The following is a 15,005-nucleotide window of genomic DNA, read 5'->3' on the forward strand; positions in this document are numbered from 1 at the left end:
AGTGCATTTCCTTTGCCCCGTTTGCTCTAATTAAACTGCAGCGAGCGAGAGCTGGAGTTGCAATCCAGCTTCTTTGCCCGTTTGATTTCACGACCACTGCAATTTCGCTCCAACGCTTAATTAACTCCTTTCCCGGGAATTTCCGTCCCAGCTTGATTAATTAAAAAGCGAAGAGAGATATTGCTTTTCCAGCGGATGCAACCTTCAAAGATAAAAAACTCTTTTGTAAAGAGCAATAGAAAAAGAATAAAACTAATAAACTAATTTTAATTTTGCCCAGCCAATCTTCATTGTCAGAGTGAAATTAATTTAAACGTCTAAAATTTGTGTTTATATTATAAACAAGAAATTATAAAATGAATGCAAGCGAGTCCTACGCATCTGGCGTTCATTCAATTCGTCATACCATTATATAATTTAATATATATATTGTAGCCGTAGCCACGCATTTGGAGGCTTTTTCGAGCGCTCGAGTGGACAAATTGACGCAACCTTAATTCAAATCGCTGCACACGGGTTGCAACACCCATGTATATATCTGCACAGGCGAGCGAGCACCGCTCCAGCGGCGGATATATGGAAAGTGAATCATCAGACCCAGCATCTCTCGGACTGAAAGAAACACAAACTTGGCGCTAAAGGAGGAGCACGTGTCGCTCATTAGTGCAGCAGGAATTACCGCCAGAAAGCAACACGATTGTTGATGGTTTGCGCGGCGTGCCTCCAATCATCATCTAACCAGCTAAGCAAACTTTGCGATCAATTGAGAAATTTCAAATAAAATAGACTCACCAAGACTATTTTTTAAATAAGACTTTTATATTATCAAACTGGTGGTTTCTCCAGCGCTAATTAGTGTCACCGGGGACAAAACAAGTTTCAGACAAGCCCGGTCTAACGATCCGCTCTTTAAAAAGCAACACGTTTGCGCGATGATTAGATCTGATTTGCAGCAAAATAAGCGGAAATTTCCCTGCCAGGCGATTTCTAAGGCTTCCTGTATTGCAAATGAATTTCCAGGTGTCTCCTGATAAAACGTGCGGGTCTGGAGAGGAAAATCGAAATGCTGGTGCGGGTTATTTTTGGAAATAAATTTGAAACAGATTACATTGAAATTATCTCGGCGTGACGTCACTCGCGGAACTCGCTCGCCGCCGCTTTTTTTTATATTTCGGCTTCAAGGACAGATTCCTGAATCAAAGGTGTTCTTTCTGAGCAGACGTTTGTTTTGATGGTATATAAAAGAGCTGCGGCGGGGCTTCCTCATTCCAGCGCCCGAGAGTGAAACGGGCGGGCAAGGGGTGACCTAGGCCAACAAAATTCTGCTACTCTATTTCGAGCCAAGGGGATGGCGCGGTCGCCACGTAAATGCGTCTCACATGGGGCGTCAAAAACGAACCCGCACAAGTGCACCCGCAATTTCGAGCGGCGCAAAACAACAGGCTTTGTGCGTATTCTCTCGAGTGTTATTTGATCGCGCGAGCTTATTCGGGGTTGGGTCGCCGAGAGGCCAACAGTTCGCCGACTTTTGAATTGCCAGTTGGGGCGTGAACTGTTTGTCAACTGGTAGGAGATTGAATATGTGCCCATTGTTGCTGCAAGTTGATTAACTTGAGCTATCCCTGCGAAAATCGAGCTGGCTCACCTGCGGGGCGGGATGGAGTTGCTACGCAGACTCAACTTTCAAAAAATGACAATTCAGCTAATGTTTTGCATGTAAATTTACTTTAATCTTGAAAGTATAGTTTTTTTATTTTGAAATTTGATTGTAGAATAAACAGCTTAATAAATCTTAATGCATTTTTTTTTTATTCTTTTGGATTAATCTCCCTACAAAATTAATAAAAATTCCTAGATATCTCAAATTTATTATTCAGTTTCTTTACATAGCTGAAAAATTTTGTATTAATAGAAATTAAAATAAGAAAGTGTTAAAAGTTTACAAAAAATTTGAGTTATCTTAATCCAGATTTGAGCACCTTAGCTGCTTATATAAGTGATGCTAAATCGTCCCTCCGCCCTTTCTTTCAATGTCCAGCAGGACGCACCAAACAAATCCTGTTAATTAATTTACATAAGCGGACGCGCCCGCGTCAGTCAGCCGAGAGTGTATGACAGCGGGCACGTGTGGAATTAACCACCTGGCCATGCGCCTCACCAGAGCACAAATCACGTGTGCCCTCTCTGCCTTTTCCATTTCGGCGTTTGATGAGATCAACTTGCTGCTCACTTCACTCCAATGGGATTCGCCAAATTGGATTAATAACGTGCCGTGTGCGGCGCAACTTTTCCAGGCCAGATCAACGCGTGTGCGAGAGAGAAAGAGAGCTTTGGATCGCACAAGGGCGGAGAAAGAAAAATAAAAATAAAATAAATATCACCGTAAAAGGATCATTGCGCAAAGGTGTTGGATAATCGCACTGGCATTTTGAGGGCGTGAACTATTTTCGCACGCTTTGTTTGTGCAGAATAAATTATTTATATAAGTATATGACATCAAAAAAGACCAAAAGAAATTTCAAATTTCAAATATTATCTGATTAACAATTTGATCGGATATTCTCCAAAAAATCAGGGTGACCTTTAGCAAGAGAGCAATTTTTTGTGCAAATTTGCTTCATTTGAATTTTCAACGGTGTCGAGTCACTTTAAACAACAGCCACTCTATATCGAGATAAGAATTTTTCCTCCGTCTTTCTCGCTTGCTGGCCGGAGTTTGAGCTGCGTGTGTGTACTAAATAAACTCGCATGGACTGGATTGCCAACGCCGAGTGCTGCATAAATATATGCTTTGCGCGCGGCGACAACATTTCTGCCCACTATTGAAGCAGAACAGGCCAGACACATTCAAACGCCGCTCGGTATATTAAGTTGCCCGCGATATTGTTTCTGAAGAGGGAGAAAAAAACGAGAGTGTGACTAATGTGTGCGCGCGTTTCGCTGAATATATTTCGCGAAAAAGCCACACGTGCAACACAATAAGAAAAAATAAATAATGAAAGAAAGGGAGATTTCTTTTTGCTTGCACAAGAGAGGAAAAACTGGTACTTATTTGCAGACAAAAAAAAATGAGCGATGGCTTAATTAAAAACCTTAAAAAAGGTCTTGCAACCCGAGAACTCTTCAAAATGTAACTTTTAATTGATAGTTTTGAATTTCCAGAGAAAAATAAATAAATTATAGAATTTTGACTTTTATTACATTGTTTTTTATTTTAAATTAGCCTTTTGTACCAGCCAACTAGTTTGTAAATTTAGTATTCATTTTAATGATGACTTTACTAATTACTTATTTATAGAAGGTGGATTGCAGATCCGATATTTATAATGGTTGTTTGTTGTTCCTCTCTGTCATTAGGTAATTTGATCGTGTATGGCAAGGCGAGTTTCACTTTTTTTTTCTCGTGATTTATCAAATTCGCGCCTACTACATATAATTAACAAAAAAGCTCTCTTATGCAGAATTGTGCAACAAGATGAGATCAGCATGTCGCGTTTACACTTTGAACAGTTTTCACTAAAACTTATGAGAGATTTTCGTCCACCTCGTCAAGATTTATTGCTCAATTATTTTAATGCGACTCTCGGGCCATTCATATATCGAAATAAGTGAAACAAACAACAATAAGTACTCTTGGAAAAGTGTTATTATTACGAGCGAAACGAGACAAGAAAACAAGCGATCCGCTCGTAAATTACCTCGAACAAGCGAGAATCGTAAAATTCACATTTCAAAGAGTCATATCGAGCAATAATAATAATTAATGAACGGCTCTTTAAGAGGCATTTTTGTAAATTTTATTTTTCACTGCTTTTTTCGTTCCAGTTTCTGAGAAGGAAAGTTGGCATTGTGCATTCTGCCAAGCTGCACCGACTGGCAGATTAATTTCCCTGCGAGAAACAAAGCAGAGGATTTGATATTCCGCTCAGAGCCTGCGGTCGGCCGGAGTCTGAGAATAAAATGAGAGATCGCTTGGATTGCGTTTTATGGGAAAATCTGCGGCCGACTGTGAGAGAGGCCGACGCGGTGCGGTTGAGTCTGGTCAGTAACCAGAGTGAATTCGCATCAAAGTGGACAAAAAAATCAAAATTCATCTTCAGCGGAAAAATTTGGTCTAAAAATATACAGACAAAAACAACAGAACGAATAAAGAAAGTTACGTGTTTTGAAATCAAAATAAGAAAGTTAAGATTTTTTTTTTTTTTTTACATTCGATTTTTGCCAATTTCAAAACAATCGACCTCATAAAACGATTAATTTTGCATTTGCACAATCAAATTGTATTTAAATGAGGCTGCGTGAGAGACACGCACTTGCGTTGGCCGGCCATTTGTAAATTTGATGATTATTTTCATTTTATATTTACTATTTGTTCAAAGTGCAGCAGGGATCTTGTTATTTCATAGAAAAGTGAAAGGAGATATTTGAGCTTTGGCAGCTACCGCCGTTTTAATTACTGCGCCTGTGTGTGAACTATGGGCTCTCTTTCTTGTATAACACTCTCGCAATGGATATAATCATGATGGATGGATTGAGTCGTGATTCGATTGCCGTTCTCTGATATTCTACAATGCGCAAAAAACAAACTTGACAAGCACTCAAAACACATACCTTGGCCGGTTGCCAATTAACAAAATAAAAAGCTCTTCATTAAGGGGCCAGTTTCATTAAATTCCAATCAAGGCAATAAATTTCAGTTGCAATCAATGTCGACAGAAATTACCACCAGTTTAATTAATTATAAAGGCAGAATAATAAAACCCACCGAGAATTCAATTATCAAAGGCGAAATTTTTTTAAAATACATTTTTTTTGTTCATCTTTTGACCTTTATGGAAATAAATATTTGCACAGCGGTAGAAAAGGAATGGATTCGCTATTTCCAATAAGCAAACAAGTCCAGCTGTTGACCTAATTAGTCTCACGAAATGTCGATTGCGAGCGGCGAATCAACCGAAATCAACGCCGTGTTTGAACAAAAGGAAACGCTCACAGCGACTTATTTTCTGCGAGAAAGAGCCGGCTGTTTATTCAACGTACAAAAAGAGAATCGGCAAATTAACACAAAAACGAATATTGCGCCGCTTAATTGCATCACTTGAAAGATTTCTTCATTCAAGACTTTTCGGCCGAAAAAAAGACGATTCGGCCTGCACGGGGAGGAAGAAAGTCGAACGGCGCGAAAAGTGCAAATCATTTTATTAAAACATGACGGTACGAGTGCCGTAGCGCACACGAGCATTGCAACACTGACCCATATAAGGGACTGCGCCGCTGCCGACTGCCTAACCGACCCAGCGCCGTTCCGAGCAGTCCGGCCAAAGTTTTTTTTCCTTTCCTCCGCCTAGTTCAAAAGTCATTTGCATAATTTTTATTGGGCTCGAAATGAAGAAAAACAGACTTATGCTTTCCTTTTTTGGATTTCGCAATCACATTTTTCGCGCCTCCGATTAATCTCATTTGCATGTGCTGGGATGCTTTGTTTTGTTCTAGAGACCGCTTCCTCCGGCTGACCTAATTACGCTAGATCACAAGAGGGCCGCTGAAAAAATGCGTGGCTAAGTAAGAGAAAAAGTGGTGCTTGCGTTAAGAGTTACTTAACAACATAATAGAGCCGCCGTTTGCGCGCGCTCGCAATTTAGCAACAATGCACTCCGACAATTCTCTAATTATATACGGGCTGGAGAGTTTTGTGGAAAACGCGCACCTTGCGCGAATCTGACTGCACCGTTTAGTGCATCGGCGGAAAGTACAATTTCTGACCCGCACATTTCTATTTCCAAGGGAAACGCATCCTATATTGCACAAGAAATAAAATAAATTTAAGTAAAATTTTGTTCTTAAATTTAATTATTTTCTTTCACTCTTTTGTTCAAAGTGAATGACGATTTATCTCATTTTAAGATTTTTTACTGAAATTTTCTGGAATTTTTTCGGTTCTGTCTGGAAACTGGTGTGTCAATTGTAGCGCGAAATAGTCCCAAAACCAAGTGCTAACGTAATGGCACTATTATTTCATATTGAGAGTGAGAGTGTTATGGAGAGAGCGTGCAGCCGTGACATAATCGAGTTCTATAGCAGCATCTCTTGCTTTCGACCTACTTACCACACCGCGCGGCTTTATAATGAAGTCTTTAATATGACTCGTTTAGCAGCAATTCTGCTCAAAAAAGCACGTGCTGAAAAGCAGCTCAGACCAAACATCCGCAAATTTGCAAAAACTACATCTTTTCTCAAAATATTTTCCGAACATTTTCCATTTTCCAAAATCAAATATTTAACTTGATAGAATTTTTTCGGCAATTTTTTTGATTGAAGATATTGAAATTTCAGTTAGGACGGTGCGTTGACGCTAGATAAAGCGCCCGTCAAGCATTAGTGGGCATAATTGAAGCAATAGTATGCAATACTCGGCGTGACCTACTTTCAGCGCTTGAGACTCAACAGTAAAAATGATGTGAAACATTATAAAATTATGAAATTAATGTGCTCGCACGGCCGTTCCTTGGTCATACCGGGAGTCTGGAGCGACGTCCAGGAATAATTTTATAAAAACGTTTTTTGAGCCAAAAACGGGTCACGCAGGCGGGTTTCTAAAATTAGTGAATAGTTGGGAAACGCATCTCTTTGGTAATGCCCGGTGAGAAAAAGCACAAAACCCGCCTTTTCTCAGAACAAAGCGAGCTTGCGCTTCCACTTAACGCAAAAACTCGTGTGTAAAAAGTTTCTAGCGGCGGAAAAATACTCCCTGGACTGAATAACATATGCAAACTTAACTTACATGAATGTGAATCGTAATAAGCCTGGTCGTTATTATTATTGTTGAATACGGCAGGGAGAGTGGTAATAAATTCCCAAAGCCCTACATGCATACACGTCTCTCTTTAAATCATCTCTCCACCGGCGTGCAGTATGGAAATGAGCCTTGTAAAAAATGGCCGTGCTCATTGTTCGAGCTCATTTGCAATCAAATTGCACCTCGTAATCCCGATTAGATGGTGCATTACGCTTATAAATCAAGAGTGCGTTCCTCGCAAAGGCATCAGATTGAAAATTGATGTCGGTGGGAGGCCTTGCAGAAGCTCAAAACTTTAATAATTTTCTTATGCTCAAGAAGTGTAAAAAAAAATTGAAATTTACTGGAATCAATAAAAAAAATTCCTTCAAATTGGAAAATTGGAAATGGGAAACTTACTCCTTTTTTTTATGCAACTAATATATTCCGGAAAAATCTAAGTCGATTTTTTCTAGCAATTCTTTTATCGGAGTAATTTTTTAATATATTGCAAAATTTACTTATTTATAGTGCCTGTACTTAACAATTTGGCTCAAAAATCGATATTGCAGAAAACTACCACGAAATTTGCTATTTAAAATCGAACCATTTGGCGTTGCACTCTGTTTACTGTGGATAAAAATAATGTTGAATTATCACTCAATCAAACCAAACGAAGCCAAGACAACAAATTTTCGATTTGACACGTGCGGGACCGTCTCCAATTAAAGCAGTCGGCCAATTAGGCAGGCGCGTCAACAATGGCAATTATTAATTATCACGTGGTTTTCAGTTTTGAAACTCGCAGCCGGGCGAGTTATTTATCTGGTTGTGCGCTCCGAGATGCCCTAGTTCGAGCCACGTGCAAAGTGCATCAGCTGCATGCATGTAGCGAAATGCACTCATTGCACACACTCTGGCAATATTGCAATCGATGGATGGGTGACAAAAGGAAGACCCGTCCATTATAACTATTGTTATTTGCTCTATTTGCATGCAAGCTTAATCCGCCGCACTGGACCAGCGCATAAGGAAAACTCATGGAAACTCGTGCAGAGTGAATAATATTCGCGAGCGAGTCAGCGCGTGGCCTCAACAGCAGCACTCTCCATTTCTTCGCGCGGCGGGCGACACACTTTCTGCGCTTTGTTAGATAATAAATAAAATGAGCGCGGCCGGCTTTTACTTGAGCTGCCGACTCTCAATTTCGTTTGCGATGCGCTCAGCTTCGGTTTCATAACCACTTTTGGCAAAAAAAGTTGAGGTAGAAATTAATAAAAATAAAATTTTTGCTCATTCATTTTTGACTAGATTAGTGAATAATAATGAATAAAAACAATACTAATAAATAAATTAAATTGATTTTTCAGTGTTTAAATGGGCCAAAATTATTACGTTTTGATAATATTTTAGTTTTTATAGAACCTGATGCGGTAAAAATTAGTTATAAAATTTTCCACGGTTTGGAAAAGTATTTTCCGCGAGTGCAGCCCGTGATTTTGCAAACCGGGACGCCGTCATCACATCCTGCTATTCTGTCTATAAAACATATCATCGGTGGAATCGCGGTGCAGCGAAAGAGGAAAAAAATAATTTTCCAAAGAGCCGAAAGAGCGATGTGCGCGCTCCATACCCCCTACTGCAATAATAAACGGCAAGGTCAGCCATCCCCAACAGGCCTACCACAAACCTCGTGCCATTAAGGAGTCAGCGTGGTGTGTTTGACCCTGAACTAATTACATTCGCTGGATACACCGCCGCCTGGTGCGGGCGGAGAAAGAAAGGCGAAATTGGCAGCGGGAGGGATGATTAACTCAGTCAGGACGCCAAATTGCGTTTCGAGACCCTGAGAGATTGAGAAAGAAGGGCCGCCCACGTGTGGGGCGATTCGTCATTTTCGGAAAGGAAAATAAATGAGCTGAATAATGCAATTTGCAGTACGATAAGATTAGCCGGATTGGATCGAATAACCCGAGATAAAAATTTGTATCCAAAGTTTGGAAATATCTTTAAGTGAGCAAAATTTTGAAAGTATTTAATTGGAATTTTAAAAACCACGCTGACTCCCATGCAAAACGACAGAGTTAGAGAAAAACATAAATTTTTGTTCATACCTTCCAACTTCATGCCGACTTCGAGGCATTTCTGGAATCTGCAGAACGGACAGCGCTTCCTCTGGGTCTTGTCGATATGGCAGCTGCGGTCGGCGACGCAGGTGTACACCTTTTTGTTCTGCACGGTCCTCTTGAAGAAGCCCTTGCACGACTCGCAGGTGAGCAGGCCGTAGTGGTAGCCGGACACCTTGTCTCCGCACACCGGACACAGCTCCTCGATGATGTCCTTGGTGTCGGGCAGGTCGGGCGTGCCGGCGGCCGCGGCCAGCGAGGTGGCGCCGGCGGCGCCCATGGCGGCGCCGAAGTCGGTCATGCCGGTGGCGCCGGGGCCTCCTGAAGAGCCAAACAAACAGGTCGGATCCAAATTATTGAAGGAGTGAATCAGCAGGGAGCCGTTTGTGGGGGACGGGGTGTTGGCGCCGCCGGCGGCGCCGCCACCCGTCGAATTATTGTTCATCTGGTTGTTTGTCATGTAGGTGGAGGAGCCCTGCGAGAAGAGGTTCTGCTGGTTCGGGGGACTCGAGTTGCCGCCGGAGAGCGACTGGCTCAGGTAAAAGGGCGGCATGTTCATGGACGCGAGCGAGTGGTGATCCATGTCTAATAACATATCAGTTCGCGGCGCCGATTGGGAAAAACAGTCAAAAAAGTCAAAGAGTTTTCTCGGGGGACGAAAATGTGGGCGAGATTTCTCAGAAATCAGGACACCATAACACTAGGGTCAAGTGCAGCAGATTGAAATCGATTTTGGCGTAAATCACTGCCTGCCACATCCCTCGATCGCGACGGATAGAGTAAAAAACTGCACACCACTGGACACTGGTAAATAATGAAAATAATCCTGGAGCGGCGGCGCGGAGGCACACTATAGCACACAGACTGACACTGGGACCGAAACGCAGACGCGTCCGCACTGCTGGGTGTTGCAGCGGTAAATGATTAGGAGGCGATGTAATAAGTGAAAGTGAAGTTTAAAAGTAGGGTTGACCTACTTTCCCACATCGCCGCCTTGCGCCCTAACACACTCGCCGCTCGGTTGTATGTTTATGTGCGGAGTGAGGCAGGCTAGGAGGTGCAGCAGCGAGCGCCACCACGCGTTCACTTGGGCGACCGCGTGGGGCCGCCGCCGCCTTCCCCGCCGCCCGCAGACGCACACGGGCCTTTTCGGCCGGCGGTGGGGCGCGCCGAGCCCGCGGTGGGGGCGATTTTGAATAATACTCGATTCAGGGGAGTGTTGTCGCTGGCTGGCTAGTTAGCCTAGTGACCTACTTAGCCTTCTGGCTCCCGTGCTCTATGCACAACACACACACGCGCCCACAGAGATAAAATGCTTTTTTTCCCTCGAAATTCTTCGCGTCTAAACGGACGCCGCCCGAATCTCGCAGATAACGCGCGAGCAATCTGTTTAGTATTGACCCTTTTCGCGCCAACTCGCACGTAGTGCACGAAGCCTAGATACTTAAATGTGCATGGCTGGTTGGTGTGCAGTGTTTATTTTTCGCGCAGTTTTGAGGATTCGCGGATTTTTGGGGAAAATGAGCCATTCGCGGGATTCGGATAATTTGATGATTTATTATTGAGCAGAACCTCTTTCTTGCAGGGCTGAAATTTTGAGAAGAATAATTATTGGGGGAAATGTGGAGAGGACATGACAAGAACAGCTATAAAAGAAAGATTTTAAGGGCATAATTAAAAATATGATTATTCAATTGGCATTTTTTAACTGGCTTCAATAAAAAATTCAATAATATTAAATATAAGAAAAAAATTAAGGGTTGTTTAATAAATTTGAAAACTGTAATATATTCTAATATTTAATAAAAAATAAAGTTTATAACTGCAATTTACACTTTTGCATTGTGATAAAAAGAAATTTCTACCACTTTTATTATAATTTTTTTTTATTCAAAAGTATAATTTTATTTTACTCATTTATCAAAGTATATACCCATATACCTTATGAATTTTTAAAAAAGTCTCGTTCTGTAATAAAACTTTTACTAGCAAATAATTATTTACTTTTAATTAAAAAAGTTATAAATTTTGCGCAATTCTGCCAATTATATTGCAAGAAATTATTTTAAAAAAAACTTTTTTAATTAATCTTGAAACCTATATTTTAGATTCCAAATATTATTATAGAAAATTTAACCATTTCTCACACCCCTGCTATTAAATAAATTAGACTCGGATGTGCCCAATCAATCTAGACCTCTTCTTTTTTAATTTTCCCATGCCTGTGATGAAAAGGAAGAGATTCTGAGCAGGGTGCGGCAGGTGGTTTCGGAGCAGCAGGTTTCACTTTCGTGCGTCCCTTTCATCATCCCTGATGGACCAGGAGAGAGAATATAAATCAACCGCCGTCGTGATTTGAGAAGAGAGAGTGTGGGAATCATCCCTCGATCGTCTGCTTCCCTGAATCCCCATCGCGCCCCCCGACCCACTTTCAATTTGTGTAAGGGCAAAGAAATTGAATCAAAGCGTCGCGCAACCAACCCTGTATAGCAGAATCTGGGAGTGTGGCCGACGGCGCAAAAGAGATTTGCGCTGCCGTCGGCGATTTTCAAATGCATCGCCGTCCTAGACTATTTTTATAAATGCGCGCTTTCATTATGGCAGAATGCAGCACGTGGAGCCGAAAGGAAACACGCAAAGAGCAAAATAAATGCAGCTTTTCATAATGTTGCTTCTTTATGGATTCGCCGTTGCAAAACTTTTAAGTAAAAATTTAGAAAGAACTCATAAGCAGATTTATGCTTTCTTAGAGTAAATTTTCCTGGCTTCAAAGAATTAAAAATTGCCTAGTTAATTTTTCCAGAAATTTTTTATGGATGTTGTGAAAATTTACCCAGACAAAAACTTTTATTTGTTTCTTAATTAAGATTTACTTTATTAAAGCGATCTTTAATTTTTAATAAAGAAATAAAAAACGTGTCAACAGCCCAAACTTTAAAATTTATTTTAATGTAATAATGATTAAAAGGTTTAAAAGTACATAAAACTGGCTTTTCCATTCCTGCTTCTTCGATGGTATGTAGCATTAATATTTCTGTCAAGAGAAATCAGCATCAGCTTTGCACGTCATTTGCGAGTTCAAGGGTTTATATATTTCTGTTTCAAAGAATTAAAAACATCAAAGATCATTGGTTTCTCAAAAATTCCGCAACATTTTCTATTTATTCTTGCAGTGCATTTTGCAAGAGGAGCAGCTGCACGTGTTCAAATGCTACTCCTGGTACAAAAGATCATTTTTGCGCGTATGAAAAAAAAATGAAAAGCCCAATTGCCAAAGCGAAGCACCCGCTGCGCATTACTCATTAATTTCACCGCGATGCGTCACTTTGTACAAGCTCGGAAAAGATTAATTGTCGCGCTGCATGAATTACAATAAGAAAAAAGCAGCAGCTGCTTTCTTTGAACTAAGATTTTCTGCTGTGCAAGTATTAGAAGAAAAGTGCTTGGAGATGAGCTTCATTTCTCCCTCGCACTTTGTGTGCGTTTGTTGTGTTTTCACAATGCTCTCTCTGTTGACTGGAGCAACATTGCAGGCGGCGCAAGTTTATTTTATTTTTCTGCACCACCTCCATTCCCACGCAAAGGGAAAGTATATAGAAGAGGGATGAGAAAATTTCCCAGACCTGGGTCGGCGTTTTATCAGTTGCGGGGTTGCGCCTCGTTATATTTTATTCCCATTATGTTCGCCGCTTGCAGTGTGATAGATACGCTTCGTCAGCGTTATTTGAGCTCTTTTCCTAATAGCAGCCTCCCTACACATGTGTATTGATTGCTCCGTTTGTGGAAAGAGAAAGTGCAAGCGAGGCTGAAGTGCACCCCCTGCGGTAAAACGGCCATCAAAAAGGGATGAAAAGGAAGCCGAAAATAATGGGGGAAAAGATATATTTAATTATATATCAAAGACGAGATGAAATCTCAAGTTTTTAGCTAAAATTATCAAGTTTTTGATGAATAAACGGATATCAATTAATTTTTTAAAGAAAGAATTTTGTAACGATTAATTTTTTCAAAGAAAGATTTTAACTGGCAATACTAATACTGATATTTTGGCACCTCTCTTTATCTATCCCTTAAATTTAGCACATCAACAAACTTTTACGCCCTTAATTTGAACAAAATCAATCAAACACTGCCTTGATCTAATTGTAAGCCCCGAAACAAGTGCCACGCAATTAGCCAAACAAGTCCGAGCGACTGCGAATTTATTTATTCGCTAAAAACTTTGAAACAAATTAAGGCACGTGGAGTGTGCTCTTGGTGAGTGAACACTGCACGTTAATGAGTATGTTCTATTATGTTTTTATTTTCAAATGGTCGCTTTCTCTATTTCCCAACGCGGCGCGACGAGCTGCAAGTTGCCGCGTCCGCGCAGCATCGGTAATGATCGCCGCACTTGCACTTGCACGCGCATTTTTAACACTCTCATCCGATTATATTAAGTGTGTGCCACAAATGCCCGATAAAATGTGAGGCTATAAAAATTAACGAACAAGAAGTTAGTCGCGCCATTCAAAGTGTTTAAACTGCGCTGATGGTGAAAACGCCGCAGATGAAAAATGAAAGTTTTCCAACTGAAAAGATTACGCTAATGGGATGAACTTTTGTTGTGGTTTTAATCATTCTAAACTAAAATGAACGTTTTGGTAATTTTTATGAAAGATTTGCTCAGACTTTGTTACATTATTAATTTATTTAAAAATTAAACCAAAACCATCTTAGGATAAATTTAAAAGATTTTCTGTTTGCCGTTTTTTATTTTGTCTTTTTCATTACTCAAACATCTTTCCATCCTTTAGTTTTTATTTTGTGTGAATTATTTGTACAAAACGAAAACCAGTTATAATGCGAAAACGTCTTCAAAGCAAATAAAATTGAAGAGAAACGTGATTTGCATTTCCATCTCTTTTTCCCAAGCCAAATTAAATTCCCATTGAATCAATTAGAAGGCTCTTCACTGCGGCAAGTTGAGCTCGTAAATCCAATTAGTCTCTTATGAACTTTTGAAAGAGCTGCAGGAAGCGTAGCAGGTTGTTGAAGAGAATATTTCAAAGTATCAAGGCCATAGAAAATTCTGTTTGGAATAGTTTTCCTCACTGATTTATCTGTGGTGCACAGAGCAAGTGCAGCTGCCTGCACGAGCAAATGCATTCAGAGTGAGAAGAGAGCAAGAGAGAGCCTGAAAGTGTAAGTTATGACTGGAATACAGACAAGTCATTATAGATGAAATCTTCAAATTATTACCTAACGCCGCGTCGCCCGCCGTAAAAGGTCCTCCAGCGGCTAATGAATAATCGTTGGTAACAACAAATTCCATCGGCCCGAATTATCTCTACACTTTTCAGAGTTCGAGACGATTTTTTTCCAATGCACATCAGGCAATCGCGGATGTTTGAGGAGCAGTTTTGTGAGCTGGATGCATTTAGAAAAGCTAATGTTTGCATTGTGAAGGAGGTCTTTTGAAACTCTCTCCAGTGCTGACCAAGTAATTAGAAAAGGCAAACAGTAACCAACCATCATCGCAGAGCCAGAGATAACAACGGCACATGGCAAACGAACAGCGTGTGCACATTTATTCCACCGATGAGGCGCATTCTCAGCGAGAGTTACCTCACAACGATATGAGCCAGGCCGCTTAAGGACTGCTTCTTATCGGCACCAGCCCTTCTTGAATAACAATTAATTGCTTCTAAGTAATTACAACTGCATTCTTCATACATTCTTTCATTCATTACTGCAGTGAAAAATATTATCAAGACTTAAAAAAAACAAAAGAAAATTTGTAAATTTGTATAAAAACCTTGATTATTATAATAAATTTATTTGCTCAATATAAATTTTAAAAAATATATAATATGTAGAAATATTAGATTCGGCAAAGCCACTTTTATCAATAATTCTATGGCGTGTAAAATTTAAAACAGCATATGCTATGTAGTCAATTAAAAAGTTAAATATTTCTTTAGAAAAAATTTTGATTAGAAAACTTTATTTTGAGATTTGACCTATTTCATTTGCTTGTTTAGCTTCTTTATAACTGCTAAATCGTACAATACAGCTTTTTAAATTAGAACAAATTTTTTTTTAGCTTTTATAAATACAAATTT

At 40.1% G+C, this 15,005-nt stretch overlaps 1 protein-coding gene across 4 annotated transcripts in view; it reads right to left on the reverse strand.

Moving 5' to 3' along the window:
• LOC132198110 (nuclear hormone receptor FTZ-F1) overlaps positions 1-15,005 on the reverse strand; it is a 63,547-nt gene that overhangs the window by 19,352 nt on the left and 29,190 nt on the right. For 2 of the 4 annotated variants that reach the window (XM_059621902.1, XM_059621903.1), the window contains exon 2: positions 8,890-9,222. In XM_059621902.1, coding sequence (XP_059477885.1) covers positions 8,890-9,222 — 333 coding nt within the window. Of the gene's footprint in view, positions 1-8,889; positions 9,953-15,005 lie in introns of those variants that run through there. The other 2 variants (XM_059621901.1, XM_059621900.1) reach the window with 2 other exon arrangements.

Source organism: Neocloeon triangulifer, unplaced genomic scaffold (assembly GCF_031216515.1).
Source record: "Neocloeon triangulifer isolate White Clay Creek 2 clone unplaced genomic scaffold, ASM3121651v1 ptg000012l, whole genome shotgun sequence".
NCBI classification, from domain to species: domain Eukaryota; kingdom Metazoa; phylum Arthropoda; class Insecta; order Ephemeroptera; family Baetidae; genus Neocloeon; species Neocloeon triangulifer.